The sequence below is a fragment of the Chelmon rostratus genome, chromosome 4 (genome assembly GCF_017976325.1).
Source record: "Chelmon rostratus isolate fCheRos1 chromosome 4, fCheRos1.pri, whole genome shotgun sequence".
Taxonomy (NCBI): domain Eukaryota; kingdom Metazoa; phylum Chordata; class Actinopteri; order Chaetodontiformes; family Chaetodontidae; genus Chelmon; species Chelmon rostratus.
In genome coordinates this window covers 25,217,246-25,239,503 of record NC_055661.1, presented here as the reverse complement: position 1 = coordinate 25,239,503, position 22,258 = coordinate 25,217,246, and the positions used below count along the sequence as shown (strand labels likewise).

The following is a 22,258-nucleotide window of genomic DNA, read 5'->3' as shown; positions in this document are numbered from 1 at the left end:
AGTGTGATGTTTCTTATCAACAGTCATGTAGTTTCACCACTAGGTGGCAGTTCAACACTATAATTTACTTCATTGTGTCACAGTTCCCTACACAGTGAAGTGCACAGATCGGTTTGGATCCTTTACTTAAGTATTAGTAGTAAAAAAACCCCCTCAGTTATAAGTAAAATTCTTGCATTTAAAGTTTTACTCAAGTAGAAGTACTTAAGTATGATAATAAAGTATCAAAAATATAACAATACTTGCAAATAACAATAAAAGATGTTGCAGAATATCCCTCAAAATGTTATTATATAAGGCATACTCTGGATTAACATTGCGGATGCATTAACATGTAGCCGTGGAAGAACTGAGATTAAATATTTTAAATGTTGTTTTTTGTCTGCTTTAAGGTATTTTGAATCTAAGATCTTAATCCGTAAAGTAACTACAGCTGTCAGATAAATGTGCTACAGTTAAAAGTTCAGTATTGTAGTAAAGTACAGTAATGCGGTGCAGAGAAAACACCCCTCACTTCATATTAACATATCGTTCTAGTGGGCTGGACATTTTCCAGCCGATCTGCTGTGATATATGCCTGCCTGCCTGCCCGGGGCCCCTGAACCAACACAGGACTGTGAGTGGACGTTCGCTGCTTCTCTCCTGCTATATGCCCGCCTGTGCCGCCCAACACTTAATCCTCCAGAAGGGCCAGAAGGATAATGTAGATGGAGAGTATGAGAGCAGGAGGGCTGTGGTGGCTCCTCCTGACCACAACAATTATATGGTTACTGGTCATGACTCTGGTCATCAGCGGTCTCTGACTAAGAGCCAGAGCTGATATGGCGGTCTAGTAAAAGTAATAGGAAATATTATAAGGAAGATAATGTGGTTAGAAGCGACTGAAGGAAATCCACTCTTCCTGTGTGCAGTGAAGAAAATAAACATGGCAAAGTATTGCTTTCAGGCGGTAATGAAGGGTCAGTTCATTCCCATGTACTGTCTGTATGTCTCCGAATGGAAAAAGGCAAACGTTTGAGAAGTAAAAGAATATTTCAGAATCAGGAAAAACAGCTTATTTTCTGAGCTGCAAACTTAATCCGCTCTCTGTGCATCAGTCTGTTCACAACATTCGCTGGTCTTAACTCTCAGAGATGTTTTCAGACAGTATGACAGCACATCACCTGAACTTGGAAATTCTACACTATTGTAAACATAAGGACCATAACTAGACTATTGAAGAATTTGTGCACCCACATGACATCATTTTATAGTAGGGCGGGAAAATATATTATTATTTTATAATAATATTTATTTTATTATATTATTATACTGATTCACAACTGGAAAAATTAAGGATCTTTTCTGTAAGAACATCTTAATGAAAATCAAAATGTGAGCAGTCTCATTGTGACTCTGAGCCTGTTGATCTTTTCTCTTTCACTGGGATAACATTCCATCTTTAAACCACATTACAGCATGACTGCAGCGTCCTCAGAGAGAAGACGTAGGACACATCACGAACTGAACTGGCTGCATGTTTACTCACAATCTGGACACATGAAGAAGCAGTAGCTCACCTGCAGGACAGTCGAGTCCCAGAATGATACCACTCATTCATTCATTCATCATCCTTAAAGTACAGTCAAATTCTTCTTCTACATGTAGCTTACTTATCTACAATAATGGATGAAAGATGCTATTCTAAAAATCACCATATGTTGTTAAAATACTTTGGTAGCAACGACATAAACCAATGAGAGTGCACAACTAAGACAGTCATGTTCAAGAATGACCAGCAGTTCTTCAGGCTAAGATCGTATTTCTCACAGGACCACGCTGTTCTCTTGGTCTGCTACAAGTTACGAACTGTTTGTGCCAAACAGTGAGCCCCTCGTGGTTTCTCATGCAAAGCAGCCAATCATGTTTCCCGAAAGTTGGATCCATTAGCATCAAGCACTACAAAACTAGAGAGTCAGAGTTCTCAGGAAAGCCTTGCAGTTTATAGTGATTACTTTACAATTCTTAAATAGGAAACTGTTTAGGTCTTATTCCCTTTGATGGAAACTCACTGGTATCAGATGGTGAGAAGAAGAAGAAGAAGAAGAAGATGAAGATGAAGAAGGCTGTTTTTTTCTCTCTGTCCAGCTGTTTCAAGGCTTCCTACACAATAAGAAAATAAGCCTCAAGTATCTCACGTATTAAGTTTTTTAATTGAAAGGAATTAACCAGCCAGAAATGTGCTGCTACCATCCTACACATGAAAGAGATCTGACTCATCTGACAACAATATTTCTTTATCAATATTTTGTGTAACAGTGTCTCATCCGTCACAGTCCACACCGTGACTGCCACCATCTGGTCCTGAGGGCCACAGAGAAGAGGAGACAGGTCGTAGTGATGTGTCAGTTAGAAAACTAGATCGAGGCCCGAAAGAGACAAGTGTTTAGCTGTGTGAGGCAGGTAAAGAGGTCATCTGTCCCAGTTAGGACCGCTTAAAGTCAGATATCTGCACTTCACAACGTAAACTGTGATAAGGACGTTGGTTTTAATAAACATTCGCTGCAGGTTGAAGTTTTGTGGGGATTTTAGCCTGAAGCTAAAGGCCGAGTCAGTTACTGCTCATCACTCTGCTTGCTCGTGACGTATTCGTGTGTTTAATGTGAGCAGTGCTGTCTCTTGGGAAGGCCTCATAGTGACACCAGTACAAGCTGGATGCCCAATTGTCCAGAAGGACTAACTGGAAGTTACTGAGCTCTCCTCACTCTGGGGACTCTGCAGAGGAATTTACATCATGCGTCTGTTTTTAGAGCTCTGTTCCAATAGTTAGTGAGAAACAGTGGGTTTATTTTGGTCTTTTCCGATAAGTCATCAAATTAGCCGTGACTAACGCCTTAAGGTAGAGCTGCAGGGTTTTTTTTAGGTATTACATGATAAAAATAGTCCACTCCTCATTTCTTTGGAACTGAGGTGCCACTGAGGGTGGGCTCTATAATCCCTGCTCGCTGACTCAAGTGAGCCGTTATTAATTTTACAGCCACCAGTCCAGTTTCAGCCCATCTGCACAGCCTCGAAAGTATGAGACAAAAAAGACAAGATAAAGACAGCTGGAAGTAAAAGAAGTCGCAGAGATTGAACAAATCAAGATACACCGACTAGAAATCTGTAAAAGTGAGTTTTTCAGACTGCGATTTAAAAGAAGTAACAGCTGTAGCTGTTTTATTTTGAAGAAGGAGACTCAACATGTGTCTGCAGGCTTTATGAATTGAAAAAACACTGTAGCTCCGGTTATATTTTGCCTGCAGATATCATCCTTCCTCTACAGAACTGCACATAATAAAGAGGCTGCACTGATTAGTCTGCTTGTTTCTTCGTTTTCCAGAAATGACCTTGTACAAAAATAGAACGGACTCTCTATAAAAATACACATTGCATCATTCCTGTTGTTTCACATCACTGACACATATCGCATCTCTAGTTTCTGGGAAAAGCTGGAAATCTCCCAAAATGTGCTGATAAGTGGGGCACTGTCATTGTTCGGCTACATGTTGTGTATGTTTGTGTGTGTGTGTGCACAGGCGTGCCTTTATCCTTCTGTCCAGCGCTCTGTGGGAGATGAAGTGTTTCTGAGAAGTGGCCTGCAGCTTTCCACAGAAACAGAACGAGAGGTGAGTGCGATGTCCGAGACCACCTGTGGGTTTTCACTGCGGCTTCATTTCTGCATCTTGCGATAAATTACCGGAAAGCACAAACACGTCGCCCTTTTCCTTGTTGTGCCTCAGATGGAACCAAACAACAGAAAATCACCCCATCATCAACTCAGCTGCCTTCGTTATTAATGTACAATCATGACCGCGATGCTGAGCGCCCTCAGTGTCAGAGCAAATGAGAACAAGGATGCTGGAGACCTGGAGACCTGGATGTGAACACTGACCCACAAACAAAATCTGATCAAACTTTGGATTGTCTCTTATGGATGATCAGTTTGTGTAATCTATCAGTCACGCTAGCGTGGAGTAGACTTTTCCCCACTCAACATACCAGCAGTGCTCAGTTGATGTGGGTGAGCTAATGATGCAGATGATTATTACAATTATGTGCAATTAAAATAATTTGTCCTTTGAAGCTCTGCAAAGTGGGGACGATGACGTACATACGGCATGTTTTCCTGAGGCAGTGCTGATGACCTCCGGTGGGTTTTAATGTGTAAAACTACATGATGTTCTGTGCGTTTTTGTAGCATGTTGAGTTTTTTGAGAAATACATATTCTGCTCTTGACATTTCTGCTGGATTAAAGACTTAAATGTAGGTGTGCTGACACTTAAAAAGCCTGGCAACATATTCTGGACATCCAATCCTGTTTATTCATAGAAGCCCACAGTTCACCTACACAGGTGTTTTCATTTAATGCCTGATTAGGCCTCGGCTCAGGACTGTGTGGATGTTAACAGACAAACTTGATTAACACCTTCTGACTTTCCTGTTTTGTTAATTACTACACTGAGAACAGATGTTTAAACCAGTTTTAAATCTAAAACATGTCTCTCTTCACTCGGGGATCCACAAGTAAGAGAAGCATCAGGTTGATGCACACAGGTGGCACAGTGGTTAACACACAGAAAGTCTGTGCAGGTGTTTTTGAGTGTTTTTCATTTCAACTTAGTGTGAAGGACAGTTGGAGCCAAGGCTTGGCTACTAACTGGACGAATGATGGCTGAAACCTCCTGGTTCACGATGTGACAATTTAATGAAGTCAAACTGTGTGTAATGCTGCATGCACCTCTAACGCACATTATAAATGTTGGTGATTAAAACACAGGATTATTACCTCATCAGGAGCTCCTAGGGGCCTTGTGAAAAACATCTGGTCTTCAGGTATGTATAAATATGGTGACGTTTTGGTATTATGGTGCATTTCATGAATTTGTGCTTAAACAAGATACCACCGGACGGGTTAATCTGGCTGGAGAAAACAGATCATCTCTGCGGGGTGTCCTGAATTTAAAAACTAAACAGAAAAACAGAAGTGAGACTGAGGAGAATATGAATAACCGGCTACAGCACCCAGGGAATACCCAGGAACTGGATAATATTAAAAACTAATAACCTTCAGTTCAAACTTGATGAGGCACACAGACTCGTTTACTGAGGAGCAGATAAATAAAGAGAAAATACTGTTAACTTTATTGAAGAAATAAAAGAAACAGAAGGAAAAAAACATGCAGGTTAATAGAAAATACTGTTGAGATGCAAATTAAATTATAAATATTTTATGCAAATTACTTGAAATCATTATTAGTGGTTAACTTCTATGATCCTCAAATACAAAGTGACCATTAAACCATCGCCATTTAAAGGGTCAATTCACCCAAATTACTTTTAAAAAGTATTTCCCTCTCTTTCCTCTAGCAGTTTCGGCCCAGTCTGCTCTTATTTGTCCTGGTTTGGAGAGATTTCAGCATCCTCACCCAAATGGAAAATTCATTTTGTACCTGCAGAATTTTATTTTTTGAACTGGTAAAAAATTACATGGCAAAAATCTGATAAGTTCAAGTTCACTCTCTGAAGAAGGCGCACAGAAAGACGTAATACTCTTCAGCTCATTTGTGATTCCACACATGAATGCTGGAATTGTCTGCTGTGTTTCCTGTGGATGCAGCCTCCGTGAGAGCTGAGGCAGAGAACCAGGGGAAAGAGGAGGGAAGAGGTGGAAGTATCATCAGCACAGAGTGAAGGCTGTTCCAGCCTCCTGGCAGCTGCTCCAGCTGTTCTCCTCCGGCTCTGGGATTAGCTGAGGTTTCTGGGTGACTGAGAGGACACAAAGCTGATGGCTGTCGAGATGGACGTGTTGTCTAATTTTCAGTGAAAACCAGAACAAACAGGAAGTGTCTTTTAGGCTTAAGATATGTTCTGGATGCTGTACAGGTGACAAGTCGTGATAATGTTTCTCTCTCTTCTTTCTCAGAAAACTGTGATATAACATTAATATCCTCCGGGGCACTTCCTGTTTTTCAAAGAGGTTGTCATGAAGATGCTACACACCAATAGCACACAGAGCAGCCTTTCACTGTAGAGTGTTCACACTGGTGAAACTGACAAAAACAGGAATATGATGGATTTTTGAATGCACTGTTGGTAGATACTATTCTCCCACAATGCAATGCAAGGAAACGGAGAAGCTGCTCAGAGCAGGAAAAATAATGCAATGCAAGCAGTGATGCTTTTGTAGGTTTAACACCTTCTCGTTGTCATTTAACACACTGTTAGTGTAAACCTCCATCATAGCCGCTCTGGAAGTACAAAAATATTAGCAGCAAAAATGTAAATAAAGTATCAAAAGTAATAGTAATCCTTTAGGAGAGCTTGTCTCCCGTCAGAGTGTACCATTATTGTAGGATCACTACACTGATTATCATGCAAGCAGCATTTTCATGTAGCAGCTGGGCGAGGTGAAGATAATCTTAATGACTTCACGTTTGAGAGATGCACTCATCAATTCCAGCAGGTATCAGCCCTGATATTGACCTCAATAAGCAGATCAGACATCTGCCAGAAGACACGGATTCACGTTCAACAGGTACTTCAGCTGTTTCTGTTTTACATTCAGGTCAGCCGGCAGCACAGTTTTTAGTATTTTATCATTCATCTGATTGAGTTATGATGAATGCATCCCTACTTTTTATATCATTGGGTAGTTTAATCACTAACATTGTACGTGAGATGGGCATATGGTCTTAGTTTCGTGTGTTAGCATGCTGCACCGCTGAGGCCAACGGGCATGTCATCAGTTCTGCAGGTGTAACAGGAAGCAGCAGGGGAATAAAACAAACACTCCTGCAAGTTAGTTGATAGTCATTTTATTGAACAGAAGGGGAAAAAAAAACTCAAAATGAGCGTGTTAAACTGTGGTTCTTCATGTTCAAGCATCGAAGCTCATCACTAATAAAGTGCACTTTCAGTTAACAGCCTAATAGAGACTCAAATTCATCTCCTCTTTCAATCCCACAAGCTCAATCAGACCCCAGCGGGTGCAGGACCCTCTGCACCTGGGCTCTCACAGGCAGAACACTATCACAGTAAGAGATATAAGACCAAGTGCAACAACTGATCATCTCAGTGAGGGCGAGTGCATAAGTGTTAATGGAAGATCGGCGCGTTAGTCTCTTTCCTGCCACCCGTGTCTCTCTATTCCTGCTACTGGTTTCGATCCTGGCTCAGTTCAAACCAGTAAAAGTGACCAATGGTGACTTCTGCACAAACGTGACTGATTATGTTATCGAGCGATTGCAAATTAACAGCATTTCTTAACAGGGTTTCATTAATGGTCAGCGTAATGCTAAAATCTTTGCCATGAGTGTCTTTACATTTTAAGATCTTCACTTTAAAAAAATATTTTCCTATTTCCAGAAGTGTTTTTCTACATATTATATATGTACAAGTTGTATCTTTACAAAGAAAATAATGTTCTGTTAAAGACTGCTGCAAGGTCCGTATCGACTCCAGTTTGGCACGTATTCCTCGTGACTTCACCCAGTAACAGACTAAATGGCGGCGACAGCAGAAACGAGCACATTCGTCACCCGCTCGCTGTTTTCACTTTGAATTCTGCCTCTCCTGCACAGACACGCACACAAAGCCAGCAAATTAATCATATTCCTACCGCTTATTTATAACGAGATGCATTTGAAATGGTACTTCCTCTGATGTGCAGCGAACAGGAATGTCATTCACATGAAAACAAGTTGTGTGACGTCGCACTACTCTACAGGCCGCGGCCGCTGGGGAACGGGCCCATGAGAAAACATCTACAGTTCAGGGGTTAGTGCATGAGTTAGCGCTGATACTTGAACTTTTACCTCTGTGGGATTTAGGATTTCAATGTGCTACACATGACACACAGAATTAACGCCATCACAGTCAGAGACAAACAAAAAGAAAACTACTGAGCTGTGGTTCAACATGGGGAAAAACAAAAAAGACAATGCTGTGTTAAGCTACGAAAAAGATGCATGAAGGAAGGTTGTAGATAACTTCCCAGCAGGAAGTGAAGGGGGCATTTACTTTGACACCACAGACACACAGCACTGGGGAAGGATCAGCTGCTAAGAAACACATCTACCACTAACATTTAAATGTACTTCATATTAGTTTCACCCGGAAATTCCACGTTGGGTAACGTCATCTCTTATTGCACTCGTATCACCTTTTTCATGCCAGTCGGATTCGGCAGTTCTGGGTTGTGTCTCACTTGCATCCTGTTAATCTGCCTTGTTTCATTTAACATGCAAATTACAAAATGAAACCTATAGGGCCAATTTTTTTTCCCCTATCAAGTTGTGTATTACATACACCACGTCCTTCACTCAGAAACAAAAGAGAAAGCTCTCAAAAGAGCCATATTACACACACACCTTCATTATCTAATAGTCTGCATTACAAATAACAGCAATAAATATGGTCAATAAATAGGGGTTTTCCAGCAGAATTAAAAAATATATAAAGATTCAGCTGATTTGAATGGAGATCCATCTTTCATGTGTAGTGTTAAGAGTGTTTGGCTCAGTTGGTTTAAAGTACTGATCGTATCTGGTGACCATGAGTGGCAGCGCAGACAGACAGCAGCTCACAGAGGGATTCTCTACGGGGCAAAACCTCTGTGCTGTTACAGTTAAAGTTTAGGTAGTTTTCAGCTTGTCAGTTCTCTGATTAATGCTCAGATATCACTTCAGAGTCAGTGGAAATGCCAGAAATCTGTATGTGTCTCCAACTTCATTCACCTCTCATGCATCCACCAGGGACATGTACATATCAAAGGACGAGACAGTGGTGGGGAAAATAGCCCTAATGAGAGGAATTATGAGGGGGCGACACATCATGTAAGTAGACCTTATTTACATATAAATGATATAGTACAACTCCTGACAAGTCTGTATGTGCACCAGACCCTTTACCGCCTCCCTCCGTCATGTTCCGGGTGGAGAATCACCTCTGCGGGCTTCTCCAACTAACGAAGTGAACGTAGACTCCTTTTTGTTTCATGCTGTTGAGCATTTTTGCTTTTGTTTTAAAGTGCAGTCCAGATGCAGGTGACTAAAAGGCAAGAAGCAAATTACAGAGAGAGAGAGATGAAGCACAGGTTAACCCAGAGGTCGGGACAGAGGATTGGCACATGCGTCAGACGGGCCTGACTTGGAGAACGGGAGCAGGGTGGGATGGAGATGGCAGGAGTCTGGGTCTGTTCGGCTGAAGGTAGAAAAACAGAACAAAAAAAACCTATTCAGTCTTCTCCTGTGTCACTGATCCAGCTCCAGTCACTCCCTGGACTGGTAGAACAGGATGTATCCCGACTCAGAGTTCTTGGAGATGTCTGAGGTAAGCCCGTAAAACTCCTCGATGGCCTGGGCGTCGATTTTCTGCACGGCACAAGTAAGACACGGTTTACTGATCACACAAACATCGGCAAAAGTACAAACAGATGAGTCAAGAAACATCGAGCAGACCATAACAGGCTGAGCCAGAGAGTGACGCACCTCCACAATGTCATCGTCAAACAGCAGCCAGAAGCCGTGACTCTTCACTATGGTGATGTAATGACCTCTATTTGGGCCACTGAGGAAACACAGACAAACAGTGAGTCGCTACCATGCAGACAATGCAGCCTTCCAACTCTCACACTGTGCTACAGAGCAGAGTCTGCCACCCAGATATTCACCGGCATTATAGCAGCATTTTGAAAAAGTTTCTATCATGCATCATTATTCTGTAATGCAACAGAATATATATCTGCTGCAGCATCTAATCATCTTTCGGTCACATTTAACTCACTGCTTCACAATTTGCCCACAAACTGACTTTGTCATCACGCTTGTTTTACAGGTATTCAGGTAATTCTGAGCAGTGATGCAACCATCTCCTACCTCTGATTCCTCCTTACTTAATGCCACTGTTTTTCGAACACACGCCTAAATAGTTTGAATGTGTGAATATTTTGCCCTTCCGCAGCTGCATTGTGAACTATGATCGGCTGGTGATGTCATGTGCACGTGTTGTTAAGGTGAACGCAGAGAAACGTTCCTCCTTCCAGCAGCTGAATGTGAGAACAGTCTTCTTGTGTCACACTCTGCACTTACATCATTCTGCACAGTGAAGGTCAAACATCCAACAGTCAACGACGTACACGCTTCAGTGGACTTTATCGCACAGACATGAGAGTGGTATCGAGCTTCTCATCTAACTCTCGGCAAGAAAGCAAAAGTGCACGTTTCCCAAAGTGTCAAACTGTTAACGTTACGTAGAATAGTGATGGGATGCAGCTGGAATCACAGATTCGACAGAGGACCAGACTAAAAACTGTTTCTTATGGACAAATCTTTCAAGTGTGATCAAAATGTTAATGTGAGTCTGCAGAAGCTCGAGGGAATGAGCTTTATGATGTATCTTCACATGTGACGCATCACAACTCACACTGAGGTCTTTTATTCTGGGACGGGATACCGTACCTGCCACAGTGAACCACCACAGCCACTAGATCATACATGCGATCCAGGTTGACTGCATCCCCGGACGTGTTGAACAGACGGAGCTCCAGCGGGAAAACCACTCGATAGGAGAGCTTGGTGTAGCGGTGCAGCTGCTCCATGTACTTAAACCTCTTCAGGTGTAGTGCCAGGATCATGGGAAGCTTCTTCACGCGCATCCTGCAGAGAAAGCATGCATGCTCAGAGAGGGTGTGTGTGTGTAGAATAACACATCACAGTGGTATCAAGCTCAGTGCTTTACTGACCGCTTCTGTGCTTCCTGCTTGCTGCAGCATGTCTCACAGTAGTATTTGTATTCACTGCACAAAGTCTCTGTGTTACTGAAGTCCCTGGAGGGGAGAGCATGCCACAGGAGGCTTTGTTATTCAATCTCGCTCACGCCGAAGTTGGTCTACTGTGAGCCTTTTAGCTGTGACCGAATGATAAATCAATCCTACCTGAGACAGTGTGTTATTGATGTGTTCTGCTCCACATCCACAGAAAGATCCAGAAAGTCTTCATCTTTGCTGCTCACCTGTCGAAGAAGGGAGAGACCTGAGGTTACTAAGCTGTCATTTTCTTTGACTGAGTCAGTGAGGATAAGCCTGCTGTGACAGAACGCCCACCCGCCCACACCTACACACACACACACACAGCCGGGCTTTGAAATGCTTATTATACTGAGTAGCTTTTGTGTCTGCGCAGAGCAGTGCCTTGGTGTTTGGAAGGGGTTGTTCGGGGCAACCCGTCCCACTCCTCGCCCTCAAACTTGCGAGGACAAAGCCTCCCGCGGCCCTGACGTGGACTGGGTGGCCGGGGCCCACCGGGTGTGCGCACTTTGTAATTTTTTATTTTTTTGCATCTCTCAGCATCTCCGCAAAAGGCTAATCCCCTTCTCAGACGTATTCAGGACAGCGCTCTTATTCAGGGTGACACCGGGACGCAGAGCATACCACCCCTCTGATGGGGCACAGCCACACACCGTTTCACAGTTGAGGCAGCGCGTCTCATTGGTCAGCGTGCCCTGGAAGATGTCGTGAACCCATGTGGGCTCCGTCTTGTTCTCCGTCTCGGCCTCCGTGGTGACGGCCGTGCCGTTGTTCTTGAGCCGCCCGTTCTGCTTTTCCTGCTTCTTCTCCTCCTGCAGGATGTCGGCCACCGTGTTCAGCAGGTAGTTGAGGAATTCGTGGGCGTCCTGTTGCATGTAGTTGTCAAACAGATCTGGAAGGACATGCAGAGATAAAGTAAAGGTAGATAACTGGTCATTGATCTTGATTACAGCCATTAAATAAGCACACATGAGCCTAAAACAGGCCTATATTAAAATCACTGAGGAAATGTAGACAGCTGAACGGCTGTTCAGAATATAATGGCCTGAATCACAGCCTCCTTTAAAGAGAGTGTTTGACATTTGGGGAAATGTTGCTTATTTGTTTTCTGGCTGAGCGTTAGATGAGGAGATCGATATCACTTGTCCTTTAAATATAAGGCTACAAGGCTGGTTAGCTTAGCTTAGCTTAGCACAAAGACTACAAACAGGGGGAAACGGTTAGACAGGCTCTCTCCAAAGGTGACTAAATCTACGTACCTGCACCTTTACAGCTCACTAATTAACACTTTGCATCTCGCTTGGGTCGGAAACTTCCTGGAGTCTCAGCTGGTTGCCTAGCAACTATTCTCATCTTTGTACAGATTAAATAAACTATATATAATGGCTTAATTATCTTATAGGCACATGTTAATTCAGACAGAGATAAGATAGCTTTTCCCTATTTCCAGTTTCTGCAACAAGATAAGCTAACTGGCTGCTAGCTATATAATATATATGATTGCTAATATTATTTTAGTGTCCAATAGTATTCTAGAAAAAAATCAGTGTGTCAATGTGGATCAACACCTGTGCTTTTCCTTCTATAAGAAATTTGTTGGTCGACTGTAAAGCGTGTAAATAAAATCAGCGAGCTGCACTGATAATACCAACGTCCATGCACATTTCTGTTTTGACAGATCTGTATGTGAAAACTGAGCCGACGGGACTCGGGGGGACAGAATGAGAGAGCAGAGGGGGGAAAACGTCCAGAGAGGAGGCAGCTGACCGAAGCTGGCTCTCAACAGAGATTGCATTGTTCGTTCACATAAAAAGCTTCCTCAATATGGACAGCAGAGAACAGTCAGCCTCTCTGTCAGCCCGACTCCTCTGGACGACCTTACCACCGACATGCACCTGCCCTTCACCTCGGATATTCAGACTACACTCAAGCCAACACTGCTGCAGTTTGGGAACATGTATGTGGAGAGGTGCACTCAATGGCATTAGCAAAAGCAAGAATACAAAGCAGAAAAGGCTATGAAGGAAATGCGTAATGTTCAAGCACAATTTAATTTGAGTCCCTCTTCAGACACTGAACCAGGTCACAGCAGTAAAAAGACCTTTTTCATGGGACGCAATTTCAGCCACCGGAAAGAAAATCACAGGTTTAACCAATAATTAATTCACAATGATCCTGTTCCATCCATGTGCACCAATAAGCCATACCACCGAGGAACTGATAAAACTAAATGGAACGCAGCCGTCTTTAATGTCACTAATTACACCTGTGCTCTTCCTGCTAAAAACAGTTGGGACTCTGTGTGAAACATAAATAAAAACAGAATTCAATTTAGTTTAGAGTTTACAGCGAATGATTTTCATAGTTTTCATAGATTTTCATATATTAATCTCCTTTATCCAATCATGTGTTCACAAAGTGTTGAACCTCGCTCCATCCTCGCTGTGAACCACTGAGCCTTTCCAGGATGCTTTTTTCATACCCAATCATGATACTATCACCTGTTACCAATCAACCTGTTTACCTGTGGAATGATCCAAACAGGTGTTTTTGGAGCGTTCCACATCTTTCCCAGTCTTTTGTTGCTCCTGTCCGAACTTGTTTGAAACATGTTGCTGCATTAAATTCAGAATAAGCAGATATTTACAAAAATCACTATAATCAATATATTGTCTTTATACTGTTTATGTCTAAAAGTATTAGTAAACTATCACACTCTCACATTAATTTATGTAGAACATAATGACCCAACTTTAGGATTTTATTGTGTTTTATTCCTTGTTTTAACTTTGTTTGAGGAAAGCACTACATAAATACTTCTTATTATGTCATACATCGTGCTGTAAATACATAATGTTGCTCTTTTGAGTGCATTAATCTAATGCTTACTTCTTGCTGCCACCTGAGTGAAGTTTGGTGTCAACGAAAGGCGTCGCCTAAAACTACATCTTTTCTGTACAGTCGTGTTTTATGTACTTTTCAATTGTTCTGATAAACAAAATATTTAGATTTACAGATTTCCAATTCATCTGGCATACAACCCATAACATGACAAGCTCTAGCAGTCTTTTCCTGTCTCAGGTACGGCCTCTCACCGTTCTCTTTCCGCAGGCGGGAGATGAACTTCTTGGGCGGGATGACGCCCACTTTCTTCTTCTGCGTGGCGATGGAGTGGAAGAGGTCCGCCAGGCATGTGAGCAGGTTCTCCTTCTTCTTCTGCTGGGCTTTGTAAGCCAGCACGTTCTCCCGGAAAGGCCGGCAGAAGTAGAGCGCCTGGAGCACTGAGTTACAGTAGCATGTGTTTCCAAACTGAGGAGAGAACAAGGACGAGGACAAATTAAGGAAACAGCCCCAAAAATGACACCAGTGAGGCCTTTGTTAACAGCGTGATACTCACGTTGACCAATCCGAAGTAGTGTTCATTGATTGGGAACTGCTCCGGGCCGATGTCTTTCTCCAGAGCAGAGGCATTGGTGCCCTGAAAGAGCCGAGACAACACATGAGACACGAGGCTGCGATGTCTTTTTCACTTCATCATCGCTGTCATCTCATATAACACCGTTTGCTCACATTTACTCAGAGTAACAAGGCTGAAATGAAAGCCTCATGTGTTCGGTCTTGTCTGTGTATATGTAGCCAAATTAATATGGAAATGTTGGATAGTCGGGGAGCAGCAGCCGGCGACTGAGAATTTAAAGTCCTAGCGGAGAGATAAATCTAAATTGGAGGCCTCTCTTTCATACAGCATAATTGATAAAATTATCCTTCCTGCCAAAAGTCGCCGGATCAGTTTCTGATAGGATGTTGGAGGTTGTCTCGATGCCGGAAAAAGACCTTCCTGCCGAAGCAAAGGAAAAAGGATATGGACTGAATAGGTAGGCCCGTGTCAAAAGTCAGGAGTATTTTGCGCCTGATTGCTGAACAGACCACTTATCTCTTGTCAGAGTCTTTTCACTTGTCAGAGCTCAAAGCTTTTCCAAGTGAACCACAGCTTTGTTGCCGAACACAGAAGACGGTTTAGTTTGGGGAAGGCTTTGACTTTCAAGGGCTGTCATTTCTCTCTGTCAAAGCAGCCTGTGAATACCTCTTTGTCCGATTTACGGCTTCCACTGGGGGATGCAGTGGAACGTACGCAGTCTACCTACTGTATGCACACAAACTGATTCCCCAGTCTTACAATGCAAACATCGCCCTTTATTCTACAAAAACACTGCGTGAAGTCAGTGAAAACGTCCACAAGTGGACGTGAAAGTCCTTTAAAACCCACACAAAACGTCTGTGCCAGAAAGATGGAATACCCACGCAACCCCTTCTGTCACCTGAGCCTACCGTTACACCCGCAGACGGTGGCATCATTTATTTAAAAGGAAAAAGAATTTCTCCTTGATTGTCTCAAAGGAAATGTGGGAGAACCTGAAAGGTGACAGGTGCGTTGGCAGAGCACAAGATGCTGTGAAGATTCATGACAGCCGCACACTGTCATCACTGGCTTTGTACTATCATTATTATTGTCTGGAAAGCTTTTCAGCCTTTTGTGCAAGGTTATCTATTATCTCTGTGCTTTTAGTCTGAAGGTCCTTGACATATTGCAAACAATAAAAGACACTATCAGTGTGCTGGTGTCCTGAATATGCAAAAAGAAGAAATAATTCCTAAGTATGGCTTCAACAATAGATACATCTCGTACAATTTGAGGGAATCTATGTGACCCTAAAACCTTCCTCAGTCTAAACTCTGGTTTCATTTGTCTGCAAGCACAAATGTGTGTTCAGGCATCTTTAATGTCCCGCAGTGCATCAAAGACTGTGCAGGCAAATTTCAACTGAAAACTAAAAAAAATATTAGGGTCTGTTTGACTTTACAGCCGAACATCCACCCATTAGCTATAAATGCTTATTCTCTGGAGGCTCGCTGACGGGGTTCATCAGAGACAAAACAACATCAACACTCATTCACACCTGCCTGTCTGTGGACTGCAGGAAGAAGCCAGAGCCGAAGCAGAGGAGGCGCAGACACACTTTTGTCATTTTGCATACGTTTGCCACATTGCGATGTCAGATTCAAAACAGAGCTGGAGTTGCTGAGATTAATCAATTAGCAAATTAATCAGCAACTACTTTGATAATCGGTTGTTCTTTCAAGTCGTGTTTTTCAGCAGAAATGCCAAAAAAACTCATCTTAAATTTGAATATCTGGTGTATTATGAGACTTCTGTGATAGTAAAGTGAATATCTTTGGGTCTATAGCAAATATCTAAATACATGACCGCAGGCTGTGAAATTATGACAGGCATTGTTTGCTGTTTCTTGATATTTTAGAAACAGCGATTAATCAGGAAATGAAAGGCAAAATGACTGTATGTTGCAGCCCTGCTTGGAGAAATATTCATTAATGCTGGGATTTCAAACATATTGCTGGCCCTGCAGCAAACCAGAGAAACTTCCCTGCTGACACCTGAACACCTCATGACACCACTGTCCACCTATGCTGAGTCCATTTAAACTTGTCTGTGCTGTGACACTTGTTTACAATCTCCACGAGCATGTCTGAAACATGTCTGTAACATGTCTGCATGGGACACAGTGTAGTCCCACTCATTAATGCAGGCAGCAGCACTCAGAGACAGACACTGCAGGCTTTGACATTAGTCTCCAGTCTAAACAGAGGGAAGGCCAGTGTGTCTCCGCTGGCAGGACGCAAGCAGCCGTCTGCAGCAGCACCACATTATGCAATCACAACAAGCTGTCAAAGGCGGCGCGCGGCTTCATTCACCTGTCAATCATCTGTGACAGCTATTCGGCTGAATGTTGTGTCATCTCAGCAGGCTGCAACACACAATGTCAACGCTACTAATGATACCAAGGTTTGGGATGCAGGCCTGTCTGAGCACCGAGATTTGTGCAGGGACCACCGTTCAGTTCACCGTGCATCCTCGTTCTACGGAGCCTCCCCCTGCACAGAGAGTGTCTGGGTGCAAGGGGGGAGGCGACTCACCCATGAACATCATTACACACCAGGTCCAAACAGTGGCTGCAGGCAAATCGATAGCAACGCACACAAGCAGCAAGATACTCACCATATTACAAATGGAGGCGATGTTTCTGACAGTCATTTAGTTTATAGTGTCCCCCTCGCCGCCATCTTTATAAAATAAACATGATTTCAGAGCAAGGCGACGCTGAGAAATGAAGTTAATTCGCAGCCGCGGCTGGAGGCCAGACTGCAACCCCAAGCGTCAGAGAGCGGGCAGAGAGACGCGGAGCAGCATGCGGCCGGCACGGAGCTGAGGGTCGGGCTGCGCTCAGCGTCCACTCGGCTTCATCCTCGCACACATTTCAAACACACCGCAGCCGCAAACCGTCAATGCATGACCGGACAGCGGACGGAGCAAGTTGCAGGCAGCAGGTTGTTAGCAACGACCAGGAAACAAGCGTGATGCGGGAGGAAGCGCGCAAGCCCCGCCCTCGCGAGATGAAATCCTGAGCTGATTGGTTGAGATTGAGTCTGTTTGATTGGCAGGCACGCTAGGCCAAGTGCAGACCCCAATGATGAAGCTTAGGTGAGCTGCAACCAATCAGCAGCAAGTGTGTGACGCAATGGTGTCAGGGAGTTGTAGTTCATATGAGCCGCATTTAAAGAGATTTTGTAGGATTTAAGAAAGATTTAACAAAGATGCGCTTTAAAGTTGTGAAGTATTTTTTTTTATTAATTGATGATTTTATGATTTGATTGATGATCAAATGATTCGTGTAGGCACAGACTGCTTCATTCAATATATAAAATGTAAGAGAATATTAAAAAATGCCACTCAAAGTGTGGTATTGCCTGTTATATTCGACCAAACGTCCAAAATTTAAATATATTCAATTTGCATGATACTGCATGTCACAGAAGATCTGAGACATTGGGACCGGCAGCATTACTTCTTGATAAATATCTTAAATGAGTAATTGGCTATTAAGGTTATTGACTATTATGTTTCTGTCAACTGACAGGAGTAATGACCTGCTAGAACAACAAAGGGTTAATTGATTCATCCATAGGAAAACAGTCAGTTCAATCAAAGGGCAACTAAAGGGGCAGATGTGGGATTCTCAAGCCATTTGAAAAATAATGACTTTTTTGGGTAAGGCCATTCAGAAACAAGTCATTTCCTGTATCTGTGTCACACGGGTTTTGCCCCTTTAGGAGACTCCCTGCAGGTCCTGAGTCTGTTTACTGCAGCGTGAGAAGTGAACATGAACACAGATTATGGCAGATTCTATTGTCACATCGTCAACGAAATATTAGACCCATTTTTCATAAGCTGCATATCTTTTGAACATTCAGATGCTAAAATGAAAATTTTCAGACAGACAAATCAAATGAAAACCGGTCTCTGTCTCAGCAACACATTCTCTTAAGATCTGCAGCGAGCATTAAGCTAGATAAGATAAAAAAAAAAAAGGATAAGATAAAAGGTGCAAACATGAACTTTTACCGTATCTGGTGTTGTATTGCTTTGACACAGACAAGCAATAGTCTATCAGTAAAACATTAATGTTAGCAGACAGGAAGTGAATAACATTACATACCAGTGACGCAGCTTGTAATGCATCATCTGTTGTTATAGAGCCTCTTTGGTTAAGCTTCAAAAACCCTGGATCCTACACTTCCCATAGTGCAACTTATCATGCCTGATAAACACACGTATGTAAAACTCCATGTGAACAGTTTGTAAAGTCAGTTTTCTCTTTTTTTGTAGTCTTCAAGCTTGAAAAACAAAAATCAGTAGAGTGGTCCTTTAATTGTGGGAGACAAGCCTTGACACTGTTGAGCTCTTGTCATCATTCTTGATTTTTTGTAGACGAAATAACTAATTGTTTAATTTGAAGGAATCTGCACTCCAACCACCAATTAGCTGACCATAACTAAGAGAGGGGGCATTAAAAGGTAAGTGTCCCCTCTGTAGATCTCTGCAGGAGTCCCAGGCCCTCAGGACACTCTCATTCACCAGCGGCTTTGCTTGTGCTTTCACAACAATCCCCCTGCAATTATCTCCTTAGCATTTACATGTGAACAAAAAGAAAGGAAAACAACAAATAATTATGATTGTTCTTGACTTCAAAAGGAATGGGAAAAAAGACAGGAATAAAAGTATTCACAGAAAAACAAATGACGGAGTAGCAGGGTTGCCAGGAGGATGGGAGAGTTTCACTGTTGGTCAGACGTTTGATATGCACCGTGAGTTTATTGAGAAATTTGTTGATTGATGTGTTCTCATGGGTTTATTTGTGAATGCTTCTGGTTGACGGGGAAACAATTACATGTGGTGGTTGCTTGTGGGCTCTTGATGCGAAGAGTTCCCAGACTTACTTTCTATTTCAGTCCAGTCTGTATTAATAGGAATGAGGGCCACTGAGGATGCAGCTTCCCTTTCTCCTGACTCATACTGCTTTTACTGTCATTACAGCTGCTCTTTGTGTGCTTTCTGGTTGTTCTGGATAATGTTTTCACTGTAAAAGAACATTCTCTGACACAAAGAAACCAAAGCATCTCACATCATCCATACATCTCACTTCTGTATGTCTGATGATCCCCTTCCAGCCTTGTTGATGAGATAAAAATCTTTCTTTTCAAGTTGTGCAGGGCAGCCTAAGTGTTGACACGAGGCTTCAGATGAGCAGAGATGGAGGGTGAAATCAGCCTGTGTTTATTTGGACTTAATCTCTCTCCTCCAGTATGTGGTTGCCTCCTCATGTTTGGATGGAGCTGACAGGACTTTTGTATCCACAGCATGTTTTTTTCGTCAGCCAGCAGGTGAACCTCAAAAGACCTGCTCTGCTCGCTTTGGCTGAGATCAAAAGTGAAGCTGCGTGTTGGGATTTTCACGTGGGTGCACGTGCACGTGCACTACACACAGGCAGACGAACACACACACAGGCCGCTGCACTACTAAAAGCACTGATGACCTTCCTGTCGTTCAAGCTGCTACAAAGAAAGCCGCATGAATTATGCATCATTTCCGCACCGCCGAGAAAATAATCTTCCAGTTTAGAATCCGTGATTCACTGCGGCTTGGTGGCATTTTGCACAGGCTGAAACATCAAGGTTAGGAACAGTCTATTACCATTGTTTTGGAGGAGTTTACTTGCAATAAAAGCTTTTCTTTTTCACTGTCAGAGCTGGTATGTGTTCCAGGAACTCGGCGTATTGTGAAGCCTGTAAATACAAAATGAGTCAGAGCCAAATCGTAACAAGTTTGATGTTTTTTAATCATCAAGCATTCAGTTTCATTATCAAGCTGCATGATTTGAAGTCACACAAAACTCATATTAATTTTACTTGTAGAACATGCAACCTAATAGATGCAGTCCCTACTTTTATATGCATAGTTCAAAACTATGTTTGTATGGAAATAAGACAGTGATAGTGTCAGTAGCAGCCCATAGATGCTGCACTGGAAGATGCTGCCGGCCATACAGGTGATCACAGGTCCAGCTGATGTGACACAGGCTTCACCACATAATGATGATAATAATCCACTGCTCTGTCTGTAAGTCTCCGTCAAGTTATTGGTTGCTTTTAAAACATTTTCTGCAGGTCATTTCAAAGGGAGACTCGGGTTCTGCAGTGTGTGCGCCTGATTTTTGTCGGCCATTAAAGCAAATTAGCTGAGTGTAAAACACTTTTGAAAAAGTCGGAGTCATTACCACAGACCTCCAGCACACACATGATCAGTGTAATTAAACTTTATCGGCATCTTGACCTACTATCACGATTAACTTGCCCAATCAGACGAGACCTCGTGTTAGAGTTACTATCCTGGTCAAGTTACCCCATATTCCTCTCATGGGGCTCCCTGAACACTAAAACCTAATAGAATACACATTGCCTGTGTTTTATGAAGCGCAGCGAGCAGAACAGCTATAAGAAGTTGGCCGGAGCAGAGAGGAGCAAGGAGAAGAGAGGAATGAATTATTGCACACACAGGCGTTGTTGTGCTTATTGGCTCCTGGTACAAACTGTTCCAGACGGACTCATCTGGACTGTAGTTTACATGGACGGTAACTCTGCTTCTGTAAACAGAGGAACAGGCATGCTGGGTACTGACACTCTGTTGTCTGCGGATGCACAACAGGCCAACCAGCTTCGGTGTCATCAAAAGCAAAACAGGAAACAGAGAATTAATACAAGGAAAGGGACATTTTGGAAGAATCTAATGTCCTAGATTAGAAATACCTCTATTCACTATTAATTATTCTACTATTTATCAGATTTGTTGATTAGTTGTATAATGTTTAAAAGGTCAGAAAATGCCGAGCATGTAAAAGGAATTCACTCCCTTTGGAAGTTTTCATGTTTTATTGTCTTACAACGTCAAAGTAGATTTAATGCGACGTCTTTGACAATAGACTTGTTTGCATAAATGTTCACTTCTTCCAATTTAATATTTAGTAGATGCTGGATGCTCCTTTGGCAACACTTGCAGCCTGGAGTCATGCACATCTATCAGCTTTCTGCACCTGGACGCTGCCATTTTCCCCCATAATTCAAGTCAAGCTGCACAGGGATTGTACAAGCACACGCAGTCTTTAAATGTCTCTTGATTAAACGCTGTAAGACAATAAAATACCAAAGCTTCAAAGGCTAATGTTTTATATGGCACTGTAGAAAAAAAATGGAAAATACAACCTTTGAAGTGCTTGTTTTATTCAACCAACAGTCAAAAACGAATAAGGTTTTCAGTTTATGATGATATAAAACAGGGAAAAACGGAAAATCCTCACATCTGACAAGATGGAACCAGTTCATGTTCATGACTCAAGTGATTATTAGAATTATTGCTTAATTTGCACTCTACTACTCTGATCCAATGTACTTTTTGACTTGATTTTATGCATTCTATGTAATCTATTTTTACCTGTATTATATGATTTTGTGCTGTGATTTGATGCTTTATCCATATTTTCATTCTTATTCTGCTCTATTTTTACCAAGATTTTTATTGTGTTATTCTGTGGTTTTATGCATTGTCTTTATTTTTATCTGTATTATTCTTATTAAGTGGGTTTTATTCTCCATCTTATTTTACATTCATTTTTTTTATCTTCTTTTATGTCCTTCTCTCTTTTCTATGTAAAGCACTCACCTGGTGCATGAGATTTCTTTCTTGTAAAGCACAATTCCTGTACAAAAGGTGCTATACAAATAAAGTTTATTATCACTCCAATCCAGATGGCACCACAAATGAGTGCTTCACTCTCTTCTCTGCTCTCCACTGCTGTGTAAATGTAATTCCAAGCATCCATGCACAGTATATATACGTACATGTATGTATATACGTATGTGCCTGTGTATGCATATATGCACTCATACTGTACGTGCTGTATACATGCACAAAAAAGATGAAGTTCAAATTCATGTGAAAAGAAACTCAAATGACACATTTA

The 22,258-nt window shown here is 42.3% G+C and overlaps 1 protein-coding gene across 1 annotated transcript; it reads right to left on the bottom strand.

Moving 5' to 3' along the window:
- Positions 1 to 6,832: 6,832 nt before the first annotated feature.
- usp46 (ubiquitin specific peptidase 46) lies at positions 6,833 to 17,198 on the bottom strand. Its single transcript, XM_041935001.1, has 9 exons — positions 16,903 to 17,198; positions 14,224 to 14,304; positions 13,922 to 14,135; positions 11,480 to 11,718; positions 10,956 to 11,032; positions 10,764 to 10,847; positions 10,480 to 10,677; positions 9,511 to 9,589; positions 6,833 to 9,393 (listed from the first exon to the last, which is right to left on the bottom strand). Exons 1-9 carry the CDS (start codon positions 16,936 to 16,938, stop codon positions 9,292 to 9,294), a joined length of 1,110 nt encoding a protein of 369 aa, XP_041790935.1. The 5' UTR covers positions 16,939 to 17,198; the 3' UTR covers positions 6,833 to 9,291.
- Between the last annotated feature and the right edge of the window lie 5,060 nt (positions 17,199 to 22,258).

Excerpts from the sequence above, each read along its gene's own strand:
- usp46 (XM_041935001.1), bottom strand. The coding sequence starts at position 16,938 with ATGACTGTCAGAAACATCGCCTCCATTTGTAATATG. Across the intron at positions 14,136-14,223 it reads ACTACTTCGGATTGGTCAAC|TTTGGAAACACATGCTACTG; the intron begins GTGAGTATCACG and ends TTCTCTCCTCAG. Across the intron at positions 11,719-13,921 it reads CCGCCTGCGGAAAGAGAACG|ATCTGTTTGACAACTACATG; the intron begins GTGAGAGGCCGT and ends ATGTCCTTCCAG.